The 21,923-nt window shown below is 49.2% G+C and overlaps 1 protein-coding gene across 8 annotated transcripts in view; it reads left to right on the forward strand.

Moving 5' to 3' along the window:
- Positions 1–10,947: 10,947 nt before the first annotated feature.
- The window catches only part of ABCC8 (ATP binding cassette subfamily C member 8), a gene marked incomplete at both ends in the record, with an annotated part of 75,988 nt that continues 65,012 nt past the window's right edge, over positions 10,948–21,923 (forward strand). For all 8 annotated transcript variants that reach the window (XM_081240624.1, XM_081240625.1, XM_081240626.1 and 5 more), the window contains 3 exons: positions 10,948–11,095; positions 12,306–12,447; positions 16,719–16,840. In XM_081240624.1, coding sequence (XP_081096750.1) covers positions 10,948–11,095; positions 12,306–12,447; positions 16,719–16,840 — 412 coding nt within the window. The remainder of the gene's footprint in view (positions 11,096–12,305; positions 12,448–16,718; positions 16,841–21,923) is intronic.

Genomic DNA, 21,923 nt, shown 5'->3' on the forward strand with positions numbered 1-21,923 from the left:
GTCCTCTTGGGGAGATAAGAGAAGTTTTAATATACTTTTTCTAAGTTGTGGTAAAATACACATAACATAAAATTTACTGTCTTAATCATTTTAAGTGCACAGTTCAGTGATATTCAGTACATTCACGTCATTATACAACCATCACCACCATCCATCTCCAAAACTCTTTTTATCTTGCAGAACTGAAACACGGTACCCATTAAATTTAAAATAACTCCCCATTTCCTCCTCTCCCCTCAGCCCCTGGCAACCACCATTCTACTTTCTGTCTCTATGAATTTGACTACTCTACCTACCTCAAATAAGTGGAATCATGTAGTATTTGTCTTTTCGTGACTGGTTTATTTCACTTAGTATAATTTCCTCAAGGTTCATCCACGTTGTACCATGTGATTTTAAGGCTGAATAATGTTCCATCGTATGAAAATACCACCGTTTGCTTATCCATTCACCTCTTGGTATACACTTGTGTTGCTTCTACCCTTTAGCTATTGTGACTAATGCTGCTCTGAACATGGGTGTACAAATATCTCTTCCAGACTCTGCTTTCAATGATTTTGAGCATATACCCACAAGTGAAATTGCTGGATATGTTTTGTTATCCTTTTGGGTAAGACCAATTATCTAGATAAATGGCCGCAGATCTAATTCTCATGATATATGAAGGGCAAAACACTCTTAGGGAAAGTGAAAGCAAAAATTTTCTCTTTACAGCTTATACATTTCCAAGTCTCAGGATGCTAGAGCTTTTTTTTTTTTTTTTTTTACAGGAACACTGAGAAATCTAAGGAAGTTTTATTTCCCCACAGTCCACATGCGGGTCACAGGTGGGCAGAAAACGGAGGTTCTCAGCAAGCGTCACAGGCAAGCAATGAAGACAGCCACCTCAGAGGAAGCAGAGTTTCTCCCCTCTCTGCCTATGTGCTTCACAGCTGGCCACTCTGGCCACAGACTCTTCATTGGTCTGGGGCAATCCTGAGACCAGTGAGTCAGCTCAGGCTCTCCTCTTCAGGCCCCATTACTCACTTGACAGATACCATGGGCAAAAGTCTGGTTGATGTGGCTCTAAACCTTCAGCACAGTTCAACAGATGCCCACCTGACAGCCACCTCAGGCCTGCAGTTCCTAAGTCAGGGCCCACGGATAGATTTAGAGAAGGTTTATGAACCCCAGAATTTTAATCTCCTTTTGGAGAAGTGGTCCAAAGCTTTTATCAGATTTTCAAAAGTGTCTCTGATCCCAAAGAGGTTAAATCCACTCTATAAAAGGGTGATGATTAAAACAAAAAACAAAAACCTTAATAGTGAGGTGCTGGGAACTCCCAGCAGATTAAACAGTAAGCTCCCTGGGTTCAGGCCCTGTGTTCACCACTGGGTGTCCGGCACTCAGTACGGTGCTGATCACATAATATGTGCTCAATAGAGATATGCCAACAAGTGAACGAAACAGACAAAGGAAGTGCACCTCCATGATACGATGTAAGTCAATGAGAAAGCTGAATCAATTTATAGACATCAATTTTCCACTTAGTTGAGCAAGTTCACAGCTGTTATGCCCATGGGGAAACATTATCACTGACTTGTTCGTTCATTCATCCACTTACTCATTCGTTTAACAAATATTGAGATTAGAGCACCTACTCTGTGCCAGAACCAAAGCTACATAAGACTCAGTCTCAGCCCCAAGTGGGGCAGGCAGACCCGCAAATGAATCATCACAATCCTGGGTGGCAAGGGCAGTGACAAGGACTGTACAAAGTGCTGGGAGACCAAAGGGAGGGACCTTTAGTGGCCCACCTCGTGAGATGGTCAGGGAAGGCTTAACGCAAGGAAGTGACATTTGAGCCCAGGGCTGAAAGCTGAGAAGCAAGCAGTCAGTGGGTCAGGGAGCCTGGTTTTAGCTTCCATTGCCTGGTGCTGGGCACACCTAACAGGTGCTTCCTAAATGTGGGTTGTCAAATGAACAGTGGGGCAGAGTCTAGCTGGAAATTCCAGAGCACTAGTGATCAAGCCTCCCATTGTCCTCCATGGCTCCCCCTCTGTGACTCCCCTCAGAGAACCTCATCCCAGCAAGACTCATTGGTTCCCTCACTGCATCTGGAAAGTCTGATCCCAGCCTCCCCACTTTTACACACACTGATATCCCTCCCCACCCAGACAGTCTCCTCCTTCTTCCCCTATACAAGCTGGGCCATCTCTCAAGGCCACCTTTCCCCTAAAGCTTCAAGAAGGCTAACTCTCTAAGCCCAGTCACCTTTTTAAAAAAAATAAATGTATGTTTATCTTGTTTTCCCAACCAGGTTGTAAGCCCCTGAAGGAAGGGACAATCTGTTATTTCCTAATCAGGAGACAATGCGGTAGAGAGCAATGGTTTCCAAACTCTGCGTGCATCAGAACACCCAGAGGACTTGCTAAAATAGATTTCTCAACTCCACCCCCAGAGTTTCAGATTCTGTAAGTCTAGGGTGGGCCAGAGAATCTGCATTTCTAACAAATTCCTAAGTGATGCTATTGGTCCAGGGATCTCACTTTGAGAACCACTGGTATGGGAAGCACACCGGTTCCAGACGCAGCTGAACCTGGGTGTCAGTTTAGGCTATGTATCTCACTGGCTTGTGAGTTACGGCAAGTCCCTTAACCTCTCCAGGCTTTAGTTTCCTAAGGACACAATAATAGTTTTGCAGGGTTACGGGGGAACCCAACCTACACCCAGTGGATACCCAATAAATGTCTGTAATCAATTGGTTAATTGCTTCAAATACAGATCGGATCACCCATTGACTGAGCCAAGTTATTTCTCCCAAGTAGGGGAGCAAGCAAACCTCAACACCCTCCCCTGCAACCCTCTCCCACCAGGGGGCTGGATCAGCAAAGGAATTGGATTTGATTCTCCAGCTCCAATGGAAAAGGTGATGCTTCTCTCCAAACCACCTGGCTCACTCTTCCTAACAAAACTTCTCCTTATGGTGACGGGGGGGGGGGGGGGGGGGGTGCGCAGGGAGTGGGGAGGGATAGTCAGGGAGTTTGGGATTAGCATGTACACACTGCTATATTTAAAATGGATAACAAAAAATAAATACATACATACATACATACATGAATACATAAATAAAATGGATAACCAACAAGGACCTACTGTATAGCACAGGGAACTCTGCTCAATATTATGTAACAACCTAAATGGGAAAAGAATTTTAAAAAGAACAGATACATGTATATGTATAACTGAATCACTTTGCTGTACACCTGAAACTAACACAACATTTTTAATCAACGATACTCCAATATAAAATTTAAAGTAAGTAAATAAATACACTGGGGGAAAAAAAACTTCTCCAGGATCTGTCCTTTGCTCAAGCCCCAGAGCACCCCCATCATTAAATGACTGTCTTCTCAAGGGCACATTGGCTATTCAGAAAGCTTAAAATTAAATATATTCACCAATTTGAATTTTTAATGTACTATTTTTAGCTAAAAATAGATTTTGACTCTGTACAGGGCATGAGGGGGGAGCGCTTCGGCAATGTTTCCTTCGAGCAGGTAAACATTAGGTAGTGGCTGTGGGCCTGTCTCAACACCTCTGTCTCTCTCACCCCCAACTCTCCTTCCCTCCCTCCCTTTCAGGTCTCTGCTTGCTTGAGTGAAGAGGTCATTCTTTGCCCAAGCACCAGAGAGAAGGGTCTTCTTCCCTCCTGCCCAACAGAATCACAATAGCAGGACTTCCCTGGTGGTACAGTGGCTAAGAATCCGTCTGCCAATGCAGGGGACATGGGTTCGAGCCCTGGCCCAGGAAGATCCCACATGCCACGGAGCAACTAAGCCCATGTGCCTAGAGCCCATGCTCCACAACAAGAGAAGCCACCGCAATAAGAAGCCCACACATCGCAACGAAGAGTAGCCGCTGCTCGCCCCAACTAGAGAAAGCCTGCGCACAGCAATGAAGACCCTACGCAGCCAAATTAATTAATTAATTAATTAATTAAATTAAAAAAAAAAAGAATCACAGTGGCAGGCATGCCCACACTTACCTCCATCTATACACCAAGTTTTCACCAGTGCACCAAGAAATAGGCTGCGTACTTACATACAGGTCCACACTCAAGCGGCCAAGTCTAAACAAGGACTGTGGTCTTGCTCTGCAGACACCACTTCCAAACAAGTCCCCATTACCTCTTCGCACCTCCTTCCAACTGGAAAGCTCCCACACCCCTTTTGGCCTTCCTCATTTATCGAACCCTTACCCCAGCCCACCCCTGTTTCTCAGCAGGATGTTCCAACCTGAGCTCTGCTACCTACTTTGCTGGGGGTCCTCGGGCCAGTGACTTTCCCTCTCTGCCTTATGCTCACCTGTGTAATGATGATTCTACCACCTGCTTTAAAGGGAGACAATGATCAAGTTAGATAATGCTATAAAGGGCTTGGCACTTTGTTCTTGCTCACTTAAGTTTTAGGTAGGAACTCAATCAATTATTAAAAATCAGTAAGTGTTGCAGCATTATTTATAATAGGCAAGACATGGAAAACAACCTAAGTGCCCATCGATGCATGAATGGATAAAGAAAATGGATAATGGAATATTAGCCATAAAAAGAAGGAAATCCTGCCCTCTGCAACAAAATGGATGAATCTTGTGGGCATTATGCTAAGTTAAATATGTCAGAGAAAGACAGATACTGTATGACCTCACTTATGTGTGGAATCTAAAAAAGCTGAACTCATAGAAACACAGCAGATTTGTGGTTACCAGAGATGGAGGGTGGGGATGTGGGATAGGGAAAATGGATGAAGGTGGTCAAAAGGTACAAATCTCCAGTTATAAGATACATAAGTTCTGGGGTTGTAATGTACAGCATGGCGACTATAGTGAACAATACTGAATTGTATATTTTAAAGTGGCTAAGAGAGTAGATCTTAAAAATTCTCATCACAAGAAAAAATATTATAACTATGTAAGGAGATGGATGTTAACTAAACACAAGGTTAATCATATACGTATATTTAATCACTATATCATACATCTTAAATTTATACAATGTTCTATGTCAATTACATTTAATAAAACTAGCAGGGGGAGGATCAGTGTCTTGATCAGTGTCGTATCTTTGGATAAGAAGCCCTCAGCTGATTTGAGAATTGAAAAGCTTGATATGAGGTCTATTGTTTGCCAGGCTTTCTCACACATTTGATCCATGAGAGAGGGCTTCTTCTTCCTCTTTGAGGATCAGAGAGGCTGACTTGCCCAAGGTCACATGGCTGGTCGGGGTAGAGCTGGGACCTGAACTTCCCGAGCATAGAGTTGGGTCCAGGAGCCTCTCCTCAGGCGACAGGAGCTGAGGTCCCTCTGGGGTGGGGGAAGGGAAGAAGCTGAAGGGAAGACAGGTGGTCCAGCAGCGCTCCCCCCACCTGCCTCCCCCGCCTGGCCTCAGCTCCTGCTCTGGCAGGGCCCTCCAGGCCCAGAGAGCTGAGGCCGTGCTGTACCTGCCAGAGGCACCTGTCAGGGGCCAGGCTGTGCCAGAAAGAGGCATCCTCCTTGGCTGAGCCCAGATGGGGATCCTGCTGCAGTGTGGCCTCGGGTGGGGAGAGGGGCAGGCCAGCACACCATATGGGATCCCCATGCAGCTCACATGCAATCATTCCCCTCCATCACTAATGGAAGTTGTCTCCAAAGCAAATCACTGCCAGGTCATTTGTGAGCCTTCTTCACCCACAGGTGAGGCCCCACTCAGCAGGACCCCCTCACACTCAGGTCCTCCCATCTGGCTCCCCAATTAATGCCAGTGACTGACGCCATGACTGGGTATTTCCTTTGGCTTCTAACACAGAGAAGAGGCATAATGCACAGATGTGCATGTTTCCCCAAAAGTCTGTTCTTTGGGGCCTGCACTCCCTCCTCAGGAGATGAAGACTGAGAGGCAGTAAAATCCTCAGTACCCTCAGCATCCCTTTAAGGAGTGACTAACAGTGCAGGGCTTGACTGGCTTTGAGTCCTTTCTCTACTGATTCCCAGCTGTGTGATCTTGGGAAAAGAGCTTAACTCCTCTGAGCCTCAGTTTTCTCTGATATCAGTAACTACTAGGCCGTTCCTCTGAGGTTTAAAACAGGTAAAGTGCGTGGCATACACTAAGAACTCAACAAATGCTGGTAAAACAAAAGAGAGAAAATCTTATTCTCTCTCCCAATAATCTCTCCAGGAAGAAAGCAGTTTTGAGGTCAGTCAGCAGCTCGGGAAGGGAAACAAGGCGTGCTTGAGAAACCCTGAGTGGGTGTACAAGCTGAAGACAAATGCTGAGTTGCTCTGAGGACTGAGGGGCATGTTTACAAAAAGAAGCTGTGTGGAAGAAGGAACAGGAGATACGAGAAAACACACAGCAGAGAAGACTGCTGGGGCTGGGGGAGAAATGAGGGGTTTTACTGGGTTTCTGTTGTGAGCTGTGCAAATTACGTCTTTCCCGCCGCCCCATGAAGAGTTGAGTAAAGCCTCCATTTATTTATTTATTTTTTTTTGCGGAACGCGGGCCTCTCACTGTTGTGGCCTCTCCCGTCGCGGAGCACAGGCTCTGGACGCGCAGGCTCAGCGGCCATGGCTCACGGGCCCAGCCGCTCTGCGGCATGCGGGATCTTCCCGGACCGGGGCACAAACCCGTGTCCCCTGCATCGGCAGGTGGACTCTCAACCACTGCGCCACCAGGGAAGCCCTCCATTTTTAATCAATGCACTGGGGAGCTGGATGTTTTGGGGATAAAATGAGGGGACGGGCTTGGCCTCAAAGAGAAACCAGGCCATGCGTGGAGTCGTCCTCTGGCCTGTGTTACTGTAGTGAGGGTGATCTTGGACCAAAGCTTAAGTGGGCAAGAACAAAAACTTTATTTAATTTCTATTTCAAACCTCCATCCCTTCCAGGCTGGCAGAAAATGTTAACACTGGACTTTCTGGGAGTTCCTTCCCCACCTCCCCAGGTAGGTAATGCCAAGAGACTAGGGAGGATTTATCTTGTTCCTGCGTCATTCCTCCAGGCAAGTATGCTGGAGGATCCCCTGTCTCTTCTGTCAGTCTGGTGGCCCTGCTCCGGGGCAAGGGAATCTTTCTTCAAAATAGCCCTTGTATGGATTTTCTGGCACAATTGACACCTAGCCTTTCCCTTGCTGGCTATCCACCTCCCCTGCCCTCCCAAAACATACATACACACACACACACACACAGGTGCGCACATCAGGCAGGTAGGGAGGCTGAGCACAGTCTCCTGATATCAAGAACTCTGTCTTTGATACACCAGTTGTCTGTTCTCCACCTGGAATTTGCTTCACAGTCATCTGCCTGAAGGGAGAGTTGGGGAGGGGATGCGGGTAGAAGACATCTTTCGAAGTCAGTACAGACAGCCCTACTATATTCTCTGTACTTGCTGAATAGTATGTATAATACCATTTTGGGTTTTGTTTGTTTTTAACCATCTTACTATTGATTGGGGCTATTGAAAGGGTTAATTTCTTGAAATATCACCCCTCTCTATTACATCACCATTATCATCTTGATGACCCTCTCTGTCATGGTCACTCATACACCTGAGACAGGGCACTGACGCCTGAACAACATCAGAGCTAGAAGGGACTTTTTTGAAGCCTTGTGTCAAGGTTTCCTTTCCCTGAACAAAGGAGGGGACAGGCCCTGCCTGCAGCCACACTCACCTAGTCGGCCCGGGAGCGCAACAATCCAGGTCCGTGAAATCCTTCCCAGGTTTTCCATTCTGCTATGAGGAAGGCTGAGACTTTTCAAAGGGGAATACCCTTGCTCCAAGCCTGCTCCCGATGCAATCCATCTTCCATCCCCCTGCAGCAGAAGCTAGCAAGCAACTTTGGATGTGGGAAAGTGTGACTGAGACCCAGCCCTCCCCACAGAGACGTTGTAGCTCTGCGTCTGTTTCTGTTGCAGAAATAAAAATGGTTTCATGCTTCACTGACTGCTCTACATCTATGCCTTGGACATCTTTCAGTGTCTGTGTACATAACCCTCCTTTACTCTCTGTATTTGCCTCACAGCACTCCACATTATGGAATTATCATGTTGTTTGTTCATGTGTTAGTTTTATTTTAACCAGCCCTCTATTGATGAACATTTGGGTGTTTCCAAGATCACAATCCGTGTTACAGCAGGAGTCATTTCATGCCTCTTTATGCACCTGACTCCACACTTTTCGAGATAACACCCACATGATGGGCAGTGTGAGGGGTATCCTCACTGGAAAGCTAGGTGTAGGAAAGGGTGGAATTTGCCCACAGTCACGCAGTAGGTTTGTGCTAGAGATGGCAAACGTGGTGCCCTCCTCCAGCCTCCTCTTAGTCCCAGGTGATGATCCCTTAATTGTCCTTTACACCTGGGTCCAGCTTGGTTTGGACCAGGCTTTTTGTTTATTTCAAATGGCCCAGAAGAGGCAAGCGTGTGGGATGTGCCAGGCACTGTGTGCTGAGTGCCAAGGAAGGGAAAGACCGCTAGATAACCATGATTGATTGATGGGGTCCCATGCGTGGGCACCCAGAGGATGAGGTAGCCAGGACCATCTTCCAGGCTTACACAGCACATTTATACCCGTGACCTCATTTTAATCCTCTGGGGTCTGTATTATTATCTTCCCTATTTAGAAAAGAGGAAATTGAAGCACAGAATGGTAACTTGTCCTACATGACACAACTAGTAGTGGTGGAGCCAGGACTGAGGACTTTAAATATATATATATATATATATATATATATATATATATATATATATACCACTGAAAGGAAAAACAGCACTGCTGAAAGTGTGAAAAACTAAAATTATAACTACAAAAACAAGATGGCAACAGAAAGTTGGAAAAAAAAACTTGGAGCCGAAAACAAAAACCTAAAAGCAATTTTGTTAGGTGGCCAAGGGCACATCGTCTCATCTCTTTGTTTGTTTAGTTTGTTTTGTTTTGTTTTGTTGCCGCGCTTTGAGGCCTGTGGGATCTTAGTTCCCCAACCAGGGATCAAACCTGTGCCCTCAGCAGCAGTGAAAGTGCAGAGCCCTAACCACTGGACCATCAGGGAATTCCCCATCTCATCACTTTGAAACTCAGTTGCTTCGTTCTTACAGAAAGAGAATGGTAATAACAATAATTATAAACACAGCAACGGTAGCTAATGTATACTACCCACCACCCTAACATAACAGCCATTTCCAAGTGTGAGTTTCCCCCGCGGGCTTGCATTCAAACATACATATTTAATATGGCTGTAATCAAAGGAAACACACAATTTTGTTTCTTCCTTTTTCACCTGACATTGTCTCATAAGCTTTTCCCACTTGACTACATAGACTCAGCAATCACTTTTTCAGTGGCTGCATTCACCCAGATTAATTAACTCCTGCCACCGGTACGGGGCATTTACAGCCACCAAGTTTTCACTATTTTGGCTGATACTGCAGGAAACATCTTTTGCCCTCAGAGAGATACCCAAAAAGTCGGAGACGGTCTGAGGACTTTGAACCCTGAGCTCCTGCCCTCCCCAAGCTCTTCACTCAGCCCCACCTGCCCTCTGCTCTGGTTCCTGGTTCTGCCCTGGCCTCTCTCAAGTCCTAAGGCAAAGCTGAGTCCTTGCCTGACAGCGTCTTGTAAAGGCTTCGAGCCTCAAAGCAGCCTCAGAACAGGCTCAGAGAAGTTCATAGGGAAAAGGGTTGAAGAGAGCTTCCTTGATGACCCCCTAGCTCCTCCTGAGAACAGATGCATTTATGCTCCATATCCCTAACTCAGAAATTTCTTCTAAAATCTAATCCCAAATCCCCTTTTGTCTTCTTTCTTCATAGGATGTAAACTTTTTTGGTCATAGACCTGTGAGAATTTCTCCAAAAAGTATAGGAAGGCATAATATTGTCTTTACGATTTCACCAGGTTCTTGAACTCCTTAAGCCTGTCTGTGTCAGGTTAAGGCTACAGCCTAGGGTGACATTATCTCTTTCCACCCCTCTTGGCTGCCTTCCATTGCCTTCACTGGATACAATTCCACAAGCACCTTTTTTTCAACCTTGGGCCATGATCTATTCTATCCATTCACCTGCCAGTCGCTGGAGGTTTCAATAATGTAATAGACGCATGCCTGAGGTAGATGGGGGCTGGGGAGTGCAGGTTGAAATTCGATGAGCTGAGTTCAAGTTATGCTTCCCTACTTGTTGGCAGTGAGACCTTGGGTCAGTCATGTAACCTCCCGGAGCCTTAGTTTCCTCACCAGAAAAATGGGAGCCATTAACCTGTACTTAGCAGGAGTATTGGAAGATTCCGTTTGTGAAAGCGAGGGATATGCTGTAAAGCACCTATGAACGTCCCCCGCCTGGAACCACTTTCGAAAACCTTCGAAGTTCCCCCCTAGGTAATGTTTCTGAATGCTTTTCCTATTCATATGGGGTGGGGCTTGTCCCACACTGCCCCACCAGGACCCTCCGCTCTAACTATACCCACGAGAGCCAGGCCCAGGTGAGCTCACACCTCACACCCCGGGCAGGGAGGTCACACTCGAGACTGCGACCGCGCCCACTCCGGAGCCGCGAGGACGCTCCTCCTCTCTTCTGCACCCCTCACCCTCCCATCCAGACTCGAGCATGCCCACCCACCCACCCAGCCTGTCTTCCCTGCTTCCCCAGCGCACGCGCGCAGCGGGGCACTCGCAAGGCGGCCCTCAGCGCCTCGTGCGGGCCGCCACAGCTGGAACTCGGCCCCAGCGCGGCCCGGCGGGTCGGGCTCCCCGCCGCCCCGCCCCAGGCCCCGCAGGTAGAGGAGCGGGGCGGGGTGGGAGAGCCGGAGCGCCAACGGGGCGGGGCCCGCGGGGTGGGGGCTGGGGCCTGACAGCCGGGCCGGGCGGCGGAGCTACAGGGGACAGAGCGCGGGAGGCGCGTGCAGCCAGCCGCAGTTGGAGCCCGAGCCCGAGCCCGAGCCCGCGCCGCCATGCCCCTGGCCTTCTGCGGCAGCGAGAACCACTCGGCCGCCTACCGGGTGGACCAGGGCGTCCTCAACAACGGTTGCTTCGTGGACGCGCTCAACGTGGTGCCGCACGTCTTCCTGCTCTTCATCACCTTCCCCATCCTCTTCATCGGTGAGCGCGCGGGGCGAGCAGCGGAGGAGGGGAGGACCGCGGTCGGGAGGGAGGAGGAGGAGGCGCTGCGCGCCGCAGGGCTCCGCGTCCCCTTGCGGCCAGGCGACCGCCGCTCGCCTCCCCCTTGGGGTCCCCTGCTCTGTGTTATGCCCCGCGGTGCCGGGGCTCGCACACCCGCACAGCCCTCACTCCCGGGGTGTCCCTGAAACGGCACGCACCACAACGGAAGCTCCTGACCCAGGGGCCCCCAAGTTTTGCCACCGCAGGGTGGAGAAAGGGGAAAGCAGGGGTCTCTGTACGCGCTGGATAGGTCGGGAGGGGGTCGGGCTGTAACCTCAGAGGCGCTGTGTAGGGAGCCGGGCCACCCCTCCCCCAAGGCACCCTTCTCGTCAGCCGCAGCTGGGCCCAGGGAGGAGTGCAACCTGCGCCTCAGAGTCTGGGTGGAGGCCCTGCGAACCCTGTGCTTCCCAGGGGCTGAGCCTGACAGTGGTCAGTAGCCTCCGGCAATCCTGGGGTTCCACTCGCCCTGATCGAGAAGAGGCTCCGCTTCCCCAGCTAACCTCACCGCGGCGCGCGCGTCTCCGGAGCGCAATTTCTCGGGCTCGGGGCAGAGCCGATCCGACTTAGCAGCGACCGGGACGCAGGCCACCAGCGCCCCTGTTTGAAAGCCCTCTGCAGAGTTGGGCGTCACCGCCCATACAGTCGTGTGTGCCTCTTTCCTAGGGTCCCCTTTATCTCTCTCCAAGACCTCGAGTTTCTCAAGCTAGCTAGCTCTGTCAACTCATAGGGTGTTCTCTGCCTCCCCCAAAACGTGTTAATTTGCTCTAATTAAGAAAAAAAGCAAATCTTAAGATTCATATACAGCTTTTGAGAAGAAAGCAAAAATTGCTACAAAATTAAAAAGAGGAGGCTCACATGTGTATCAAAAATTGTACCAGCATTTACACTGTAGCTCTCAACCAAACAGTTTATTTACGTGGTTATTTGTCACACAAGAAGTCGGCATATAAAATGGATACCTGCACATGTGGGCCTCTGTGGGTCCGGGGTTTCATGCAAGGACATTTAGTTCATGTGCACCAGACTGGGGCATTGTCATGGGTACACTCCTCATCCCCACCATGGACCCAATGCCTAAGCACCCTCCTGGGGTTCACGAAACCTCCTCCTAGTGAGCCAGGCTTCCCACCTCTTCCTGTCTCTCTTGCAGGATGGGGCAGTCAGAGCTCCAAGGTGCACATCCACCACAGCACATGGCTCCACTTCCCTGGGCACAACCTGCGCTGGATCCTGACCTTCATGCTGCTCTTCGTCCTGGTGTGTGAGATCGCGGAGGGCATCCTGTCTGATGGGTGAGTGACTCTCAGAGGACCCAGGAGAGTGGATCTACTCAAGGGTGCTTCCTAAAAGGCCCAGGGAGAACCCAGCTCAGCTGCATTCCATGAGCCAATATCGTTTCATTTGCTAATAAATCCAGCAACTGTTTACCCAACATCTGTGTGCCAGGCTCTCTGTGCCAGGCACTGGACAGTGAGAACCAGGCCCTGCTCTCAGTGCAGCAGGGTGGAGGGGACCCAGATCTGCACACCAAGACATGGTGAAATAATCCTAGAGCCTATTAGAGTGGATATGCCCAGCCTCTCCCACAAGCTGCTGGGGTTACCTTCTTGGAGGGAAAAAAATCACTCTTGCTTAAGATCTTTCCTTGGTTCCCGGTTGTTTACAAGGTCCTAAGTCCTCAGCCTGGCATCCAGGTTCCTCACAGTCGGCCCTCCCTCTCTCTAGCCTCATTCCTAAGGGCCTTCTCCCCATGCCCACCTTGCCTCTGGACCTCACAGCATACTCTTCACACCTCTGCCACAGCATAGATCATACTGTATGTTAACATCTATATCTATTTGCAAACTGTCTCCCCCCTAGGTCAGAAAGGCCTCAGAGTTGGAATCTGCATATTATTCATCTTTGTATTCACAGAGCAAGGCACATGAGAAAGCTCCATAGACCCTTAGGGACTCCTTAAGAGAATAAATGAAATAATGTTACAAGTAAGTACTATGGGAGGATAAAGGAAGGCAGAGTTGGGCAAGCTTCATGGTTGCGGGGACTTCGGAGCAGAATCTGGAAGGATGACTAGGGTTCTGACAGGCAGAGGAGTTCCACAGAGGGAGGGCCAGTGGGGAGTCGTGAGAAAGGTAGCAGGGGCGAGTGGGGAGGGGTGGGAGGGGAAGCAGGCAGGCTGGGAGCAGTGCAGCAGTGCAGCGGGGCTGAAGCATGAAATACGTGGGAGCGATGGAGGCTGAGATCTGGAAACTGGGGGCATCTGCAGGAAGGCTTCACATGCCAGGCTGAGTGTTTGGGTTGAATTTTGTAGGCAGTTTGGAAGAGAAGAGATGTCATCAGCGCAGCACTTTTAGGTGAGAACTTGAGGGCAGGGTGGAAACAGGGAGAGGCTGGAGGTCGAAACAGCACTTAGGATTGATTGCAGTAGTCTAGGTGAGAGATAACTGCAGCCAAAAGCGGTGTGTCAGCAGTTGGGGGTGCAGATGAGGAGGAGATGAAGCAGCCATCTCACTAAGGAAGAATGGAAGGATCGGCAAGGCTCAGTGACTGCCTGGGTGAAGGGGTGGTGGAGGGTGGTGGACATTTGGCTTAAATACTTGAGGTCCAATCCCTCTGAGCTGGAATCAGACTATGCCCAGATTCCACTCCTGCCAGCCCTGGCTCCTGCAGCTGGATGGCAGGGGGATGGGATCCTCACCCCCACCAACACACACTGCCTCACCCTCCCACTCGCAATGTCCCTGCGTCCTGGCTTCAGCAGTAATCTCTGTGATAACTGCTTACCTTGGGCCTCCTCCTGACTGTCAAAGCCCTCAGATGAGCAGGACCAGAATGCATACTGCCGCATCACTAGCAGCTGACAAGTCCGCCTCCCACCTTCCATCCCAACACCCCTTCCAAAGCAGCACAGATGCTAGAGACGGGAGGGATGCCTTGTGAGCCCTCTGGCCAGAATATATTCACCCGGCTGTAATGAACAAAGCGACAGAGGGGAAAATACCCTTCCTGCAGAGAAGGTAGACCTGGGTCTTTGCTAGCATTTCTGCTATGCCACGTACCAGCTGTGGGACTTTGGACAAGTCACCCAACCCTCCTGGGTCTCACTTTCTCTACCTGTGAAATGAGTGTCATAATCCCTGCCTTGCCTGCTTCATACGGCAGTGGAGGATGAAATTAGAACATAGACAGGGTGCAGAGTGCAGAGTGGCAGAGCCCTGGACAACTAGTATATTCCCAGAATGTGGGAGACTGGATAGAATATGGTTGTGGACTCTGTCCTGCTGGCTGTCCAGCAGGCCCTCCTGTGTACAGGGGCAGCACCTGTATCCCAAACCTCCCCAGCTCAGTGCAAATCGCCATCTCCTCCCCAGAGAGCAGGTCAGCTCCTCAATAGGCACTTATCTGGTATTTGCTGGTTTCCATCTGTGGCCTACACCCCTGGGCAGGGGAGCATGAAGGAGCATGGGAAGGGGAACAGACATGAGGAGAAGCCACAGTCCCTGTCCTGGGTTGGCAGACTTGCCGGAAGTGTACGGGGCAGATGAGAGAGGGGGGCCGTTAAAGCAGTGGCCTTCGAACTTGAGTTTAGTTTAAGATAAGCCTCATTTAGTGATTAATTAAGGCATCTAACCTGTAGGGCTTCTTGTCTTCCTTTAAGTATTATTTCTCTGCGATGCTCTGAATTCAGAACAACCAAAGCAGTATAGGTTATTTAGTATTTTTTTAAAATATAGAATGTTTTCCCAGACCACCATACACTGGAAAAAGCCATATATAAAACTTTTACCTAATTTCTTACCTAAGTCAGTGTATATTATTCAGTAAAGCAACGAAAATCTATTTAAGTCATGTCATAAAATACTTATTTCAATTATGGTTATCCACTGTCTTATTTCATCTTATAAAATGTTTATCATTTCTACCTTCTATTGCAAAAATATGAATGTACTTAAACTTATGAAATAACATTTTGGATGTCATTTAAAAATGTATGCAGGAGTACAGAGTTTTTCAAAATTATTTCAAGGAGTACAGAGGCAAGAGTTTCGAAGACCTCCTGGACAGGGTGTTGGTTGTTTCCAGTGCCCCCACTAGTGACCGCCTTGTACCTCCTGTAACAGTGCGAAGACCTTACACTGAGACTATCCACTAATCAAGCTTGAAGAATATCAACGTGTACAGTCTCATTTAACAAGAAATCTGGAGGCCACCTTTTTTAGTTGGTGTGGTGGCTTAGTAATGGCATCAGGAACCCAGCTTCTCCACATCTTTCTATGCCATACTCTGTGTGTCCACCATATCTTCTCTTATGGTTACAAGATGGCTGCCCAACTCCAGGCATCAACTAAGCAAGGAAAAAGGGGGCATGCTGCCCACAAGCCTCTTCTTTATGCAGGAGATCATCCTCTACAGACATTCCTTACATCTCATTGACCAGAATTGGGTCATATGGCCACTCTTAAACCAATCACTGACAAAGAAGTGTGCAATTGCATGGCTGCTTGAACCAATCACCATCCATTCCCTGGGGCTGGGCGCATTGCTGCTGGAGCAAACTTGTGGTTCTTCTAGCGAGGAAGAAGGGAAACACACTGCCTCTATGCTATATCCTAGTCCCACCAGACCACTTGGGGTCCCAACACGGCTCTCCTCATGCCCCCCACCTTCTCCGTTGAACTCCTGCTCATCCTTCAAAGTTCAGCCTTGTGCCACCTCCTCTGTGAAGCATTCCTTGCTGCCCACCCTCCCCTGTGTGCTCTCAGCCTTCTGTCCAACTGCAATACCACTTCCCTAGACTGCCTAGTCAGACGGTTAGCTCTGAGCATGGTTGCTTCCTTCCCTACTGTCAGCTTCTCGAGGGCAGGGACTCTTTGCACACTGGATAGTATGAGCAGCGCAAGCAGGGGTAGCACGGAAGCAGAAGACTGGAGGAGGCCTCCTGGGAACGGAGGGGTTCCTAACCATAGCTTCACTAGAAAGAGCAGGCTGGGCAGTGCTGGAAAAAAGACTTGAGGCCACATCACCTGTGCCTTTGAGTTTTGCTTTCTATAGAAGGGAGCCTTGGAAGGGCATGATCAGGACCGGGCAAGTTGAGCCTCCTCACCAGTCGTGGGGAAGCTGAGTTCTGGGAGGGAGCTCTGGCTCCCTATGGGGCTTATCACCAGACCAGATCCCACCTACTGAGGCCTCTGTAGGGGAATAAGCTGGTTCCAAGCCAGAAGCTTTGCAGCTGCGACTGCCAAGGCCAGCTCCCCTGTGCCAGCTTCTGTAAGCGTGAACCCAGAGAGAGAAGGCCATGAATTTCAAAGCCTGAACACCGAGCTCTCATAGCATCTCTGTGTGAACGCCTGGGCCCCTTAGTTAACAGGTGTGTTTGGGGTACGGGCTGGGCAGAGCGGCCAGCATATGGTACGGAACTACATGGTACGTGTGTTCTGCAGGCCCCACTGTGTGCTGTGCCCTAAGCATGAGGCCTGGGCTACTCTGTTAGGGTACGACGCAGCTCATCTACATTTTCTCTCTCTCTCTCTCTCTCTCCCCGTCTCTCTTGCCCTTATCTCAGGGTGACCAAGTCCCGCCATCTCCACCTGTACATGCCGGCCGGGATGGCGTTCATGGCTGCCGTCACCTCTGTGATCTACTATCACAACATTGAGACCTCCAACTTCCCCAAGCTGCTGATTGGTAGGGAAAGGGGAGCAGTGGGAAACGGGGAGGGATAGGTACTTCCATTTGTTCCTTCAGATAATGTTCGCTGAGGACTTACTATGTGCCAGGCACTGTTCTAAGTGCTAGAGGTTCAGAAGTAGAGAAGAAAAATTCTTGCCATTGTGGAGCTTCCAGTCTGGTGGAGGGGACGTACAAGCAAAGACAGTAAACAGACAAACAAACAAATAAGTAGTGATGATGCTCTGAAGAACATAGAGCTGGGTAAGGGGTACAGAGTGAAGGCCGTGTTGCTGTCTGTATAGGATGCTCAGAGGAGGTCTCTGATAAGAGTGAGCATGCAGATATTTGGGGGTAGATGTTTCCATGCAAATGGCACAGCAAGCGCAAAGGCCTTCTGATAGGAGCAAACTTGGCAAAGAGGTTAGTATGGTCGAAGGCAAATGAGCCCAGGGAAGAATGGTAGGAGATGAGGTCAGGGGCCAGGAGAGGAACAAGGAAGACTCCTAGGCTTTGGGCCGGAGTACATGGGTGAACAGCGGTATTCGTAACTGACATGGCAAAGGAGCAGGAGTTGGGGTGTTCAGGCCACAGTTGAGTTTGAAACAGCCAGCTCAAGTGTCAGGCGGTCAGTTAGATAAACAAGTTGGGCGTTCCAGAGGAGGTCTAAGATAGTCACGGCTTTATAGGTGGCATCTTGAGCCCAAATGAGGTAACCTGGAGGAAAGAGAAGGGCCCCAGGACCAGAGCCTGTGGTTTGCCAACATTTAGGAGTGCCCGCTTAGACCTTCTGACACCATGTGGCCGGGGTCCCAGTCAGAAACAACGGTGATGGCTGTTGACATTTACTGAGTGTGTGTTGTGTGCCAGGCTCAATGCTAAGCTTCCTCCGTGCATTATCTCACTTAACCCCCACACTCTCCCTCTTATACTGTTGCTATCCCCGTTTTACAGATGTGAACACTGAAACTCAGAGAGGTTGCAAATAATAACAGTGAACACTCACTTAGCACCTGCTATGTGTCAGGCACGATCCTAAGCATTTTACGTATATTAACTCATTTAATCCTTACAACTCTATGAGGTAGGTACCATTATTATTTCCCTTTTATAGATCAGGAGACCGAGGCTCAGAAGTTAAGTGGTTTGCACTAGTCTCCCCAGCTAGTCAAGGGCCAGAGCCAAGTTGTTTGTTTGTTTGTATTTTAATATTTATTTATTTATTTGGCTGCACTGGGTCTTAGTTGTGGCATGCGGGATCTTTCATTGCGGCGTGTGGGCTCTCCATTGCGGCACGCAGGCTTTTTTCTAGTTGTGGCGCACGGGCTCAGTAGTTGTGGTGCGCGGGCCCTCCAGTTGTGGCGCACGAGCTTAGTTGCCTCACGGCATGTGGGATGTTAATTCCCCGACCAGGGATCGAACCAAGTCCCCTGCATTGGAAGGTGAATTCTTAATCACAGGACCACCAGGGAAGTCCTCAGAGCCAGGTTTAGATCCCAGGAGTCTGGCACCCAAGCAGGCTCTTAAAAAGGCTGAGGCTGTGTGTCTAAGGGTCCTCTGACTGTGCTTAGGCCAGAGGTATAAGTCCACAGATCTGCCTCTGTGTGGGGCTCAGTCTGCATGTCTAAGGCCGGGGCTGTACATCTGACTGTTAGGCTGTGGTCAGACCGTGTGTCATTAAGTCAGACTATGATTTTTAGGAATCATAGCATCTAATTGACATCTGGAGTCTGGAACTCTCTGTGCTAAGCCAGAGATAGCACGGTGTCGTGAGTGGGTAGAGGAAGTTTCCCAAGCTAATCACAGGTCTACCTTCCTGTGTAAGGTGGGAGCTGGCTCCATCAGGATCATCCAGGTGATGCCCCCACCCCAGGGGCCCCCAAGTGAGTGTGGTTGGGGGACTAGGGGGCAACAGGTGGAGAGGTGTTAAATACAAGCTTCAGAGAGCCTCCCATGCCAGTGTCTGAAGCAGCTCCTCATGCACAGAGACCTCTCATTAACCACGAGGCCTGGCTGACCGGTGCCCCTGGAAACACCCTGTCTGGGCATCTGGCGAGTTCATTTTCTCATTCTCCAGAAAGTGCATAATGTTCTCTCCGCAAAGCACAAATGACCACCCATGGATGGACCAGTCCTTCTCCAAGGAACAAAGACTAACTCCCCCCTTTGGTAGAGCTTTGCTCTCCACAGAGCCAGAAATTCTAGAACAGGGAAAAGGGAAGAGGATGCACCCCATGAGCTGCAGGGCAGCAGGTATTAGGGGAATAGCTGGCCCTTTGAGGGAGCTACTGTCCGGTCACAGGTCTGGAGTCCTGCAGAAAGGTGACCCATGATGCGGCTTACATTGTCCCACAAAGTAACCTTGGTTCTGGACCCAGGTGAGGTCAGAGGGTGTTCTGTGAGAAAGTCATGTTTGAGCTGAGAACTGAAGGATAGGTAGGAACTAACTGCGAGAAGGGACAGGGGAATGCTTCCGGCAGAAGGAGCAGCATGTGCAAAGGCCCAGAGGCAGAAGATGCAAAGCACATTAGGAAATCTGGGCAAACCCAGCAGCTGAAATGCAGAGAGAAGAAGGGAGCTGAACTTTGAAGGTTGGAGTGACGGGTGGGGCAAGACCTTGAAGGCCACACTACAGGCGTTATTCTTTATCCCAAGGGCAATGGGAAGCCATTGAGGATTGGGATGTGTGTGTGTATGTGTTAACATATGCATAACATGAAACTTACCATTTTAACCACTTTTAAGTGTACAGTTCAGTGGCACTCAATACATTCACATTGTTGGGTAACTATCACTACCATCCATCTCCAAAACTCATCTTCCCATTAAACAATAACTCCCCTCAACCCCTCGAAACCGTCATTCAATAATACTTTCTGTCTCTATGAATCTGACTACATTAGGCACCTCGTATAAGTGGAATCATGCACTATTTTGTCCATTTGTGACTGGTTCATTTAACTTATTATATTCTCAGGTTTCACCCATGTTGTAGCACGTGTCAGAATGTTCTTCCTTTTTCAGGCTGAATGATATTCCATTGTGTGTGTGTGTGTGTGTGTATTCACACACACACACACACACACACACACCATATTTTGTTTATCCATTCATCCATCAATGGGCAGTTGGGTTGCTTCCACCTTTTGGCTATTACAAATAATGCTGCTATGAACATGGGTGTGTTGAGATCATATTTGGTTAAATGTATTGCTCTACGGAGGCTAGGTTGAAGGAGGGCAAGAGGGGAAGTGGGGAAACCATGAGAAAGCTCTTAAGGCAGTCCTGGGGAGACATGATGGTGACCTGACCCAGGTGGCTACCCAGATGGACAGAAGTGAATGGATTCAAGATAATTAGGAGGTAAAATAGAATTTGGTAATAGATAGGATGTGGGGATGAGGGAGAGGAAAGGGAGGGAAGAAGCAGAGGTAATGGGAATTCAGAGTTTAAAACTCGCCAGCAGCCCCTGTGTTTTCCTACTTTCTTTCCTTTCTCCTGTTCTCTCAGACATGCACTAAGTTTTTACCAAATGCTGCTGTGTCTGGCAACAGGCTGAGGGCTCAGCACTGTAGGATGGGACTGTGGAAATAACCCCTGGGCTTAGTCCTGGGTCCTCAACTAACTCCCTGTGTGACCTTGGACAAGACACTCAGGCTCTCTGAGCCTCAGTTTCCCCATCTGAACAGGAATAGTAAGTCCCTGCCTAAGGCATAGCGTTCTTATAAAGATCAAATCAAACCATATCTGTTACGTGTTAGAGGCAAGACCAATCTGAGACATATTTTAAAGTCTTGGCCTCAGGAGGAACCCTCACGAAGGTCTAAAGAGGTTCTGGTGCCTGGGATAGTCTGTTGGGAGAGTATAGGTGTGGATGCAGGGGGATGTCCCCCAGCTAGGGGATTCCTTGTGACCTGGAGACCTGACCCAGCTGAGGGACATCATCCCAGTCTTGAGGGCTGGGACCAGAAGCGGATGCTCCTGCCCTCTATGCTAATGCTCTCACTCAGGTGGCATTTGTCCCTCCCCAGTTCAATGTCTCAACCTAGTTCCCAGCCCAGAGCCTGGCTGGGACAGACCTCAGCTTTTGTGCCCAAGAGATGCCCTGGCATTTATGTCCTGGCCCACCTAGGGATGAAGGCAGGGTGACAGTCTCCTTCCCTCTCTGTGATTCCTCTAGAGAGGAGCTCTAGGCATTTAGGCTGACCTTATATCATATATAAGATCATATATATCATATATCGCAGAGCATATGACTCTAGGGGATAATTGGGGAAGGACTGCCTATGCTAAAGCACCCCCTAAAGGGGGACTTAGTTACTGCCGTCTTTTGTTGTCACCAGCTGGCTGTAGTTTATTGGTGGATTTGGATGGGGGTGGGTGGGAATTTACAGGATAGAATTCACAGATGGCTCCTGATGTTTATGGTCCAAGGTCTGAAATCTGGAGATAACAAATATATTAACAGCTGATATCCAAAGAACACCCACCGTGCGCCAGGCTCACTGTGCCAAGTGCTCTCCATACATTGCTCATGACGACTTTTGAGGTAGTACTATAATTATTCCCATTTATGGATGAAGAAACTGAAGCCTAGATGGGTTAAATGACTCACCCAAGGTCACATAGCTATTAAGTCAGAGGATCTGTGCCCAGGCGTATGTGGCTGCAGGCCCAGCTCTAACCACTATACACACTGCCTCTCAGGACTGTGACTCATTTTTTTGTATCTCCCACTCCCCAGGCTCCCTGAGGAGCATCATCATGCCGTAGTGGACTCTGGACTTGGGGGCCAGGGACCTAGGCCCTCACCCTCTGTCTGTCACTAACTTGCAGTGAGCTTGGGCATGTCACCTCCTCTCTCTGGGCCTCAGGTTCCTCATCTGTTAAATGAAAGGGCTAGATTGAAGGACCTTTAAGATCTTCCCAGCTTGGGAATTCCTCAAGGAAGCCATTGTAGGGTGGAGCCTACATGCACAGGCTCTGGCACTAGGCTAGTCCACTTAATGGCTGTGTGACCTTAGATCAGTTACCAAACCTTTCTGAGCCTCGATTCCTTTGTCTGTTAAACTGAGCATGACAGCAGGACTTCCTTCACAAG

This window comes from Mesoplodon bidens, assembly GCF_964165515.1.
Source record: "Mesoplodon bidens genome assembly, chromosome: 7".
NCBI classification, from domain to species: domain Eukaryota; kingdom Metazoa; phylum Chordata; class Mammalia; order Artiodactyla; family Ziphiidae; genus Mesoplodon; species Mesoplodon bidens.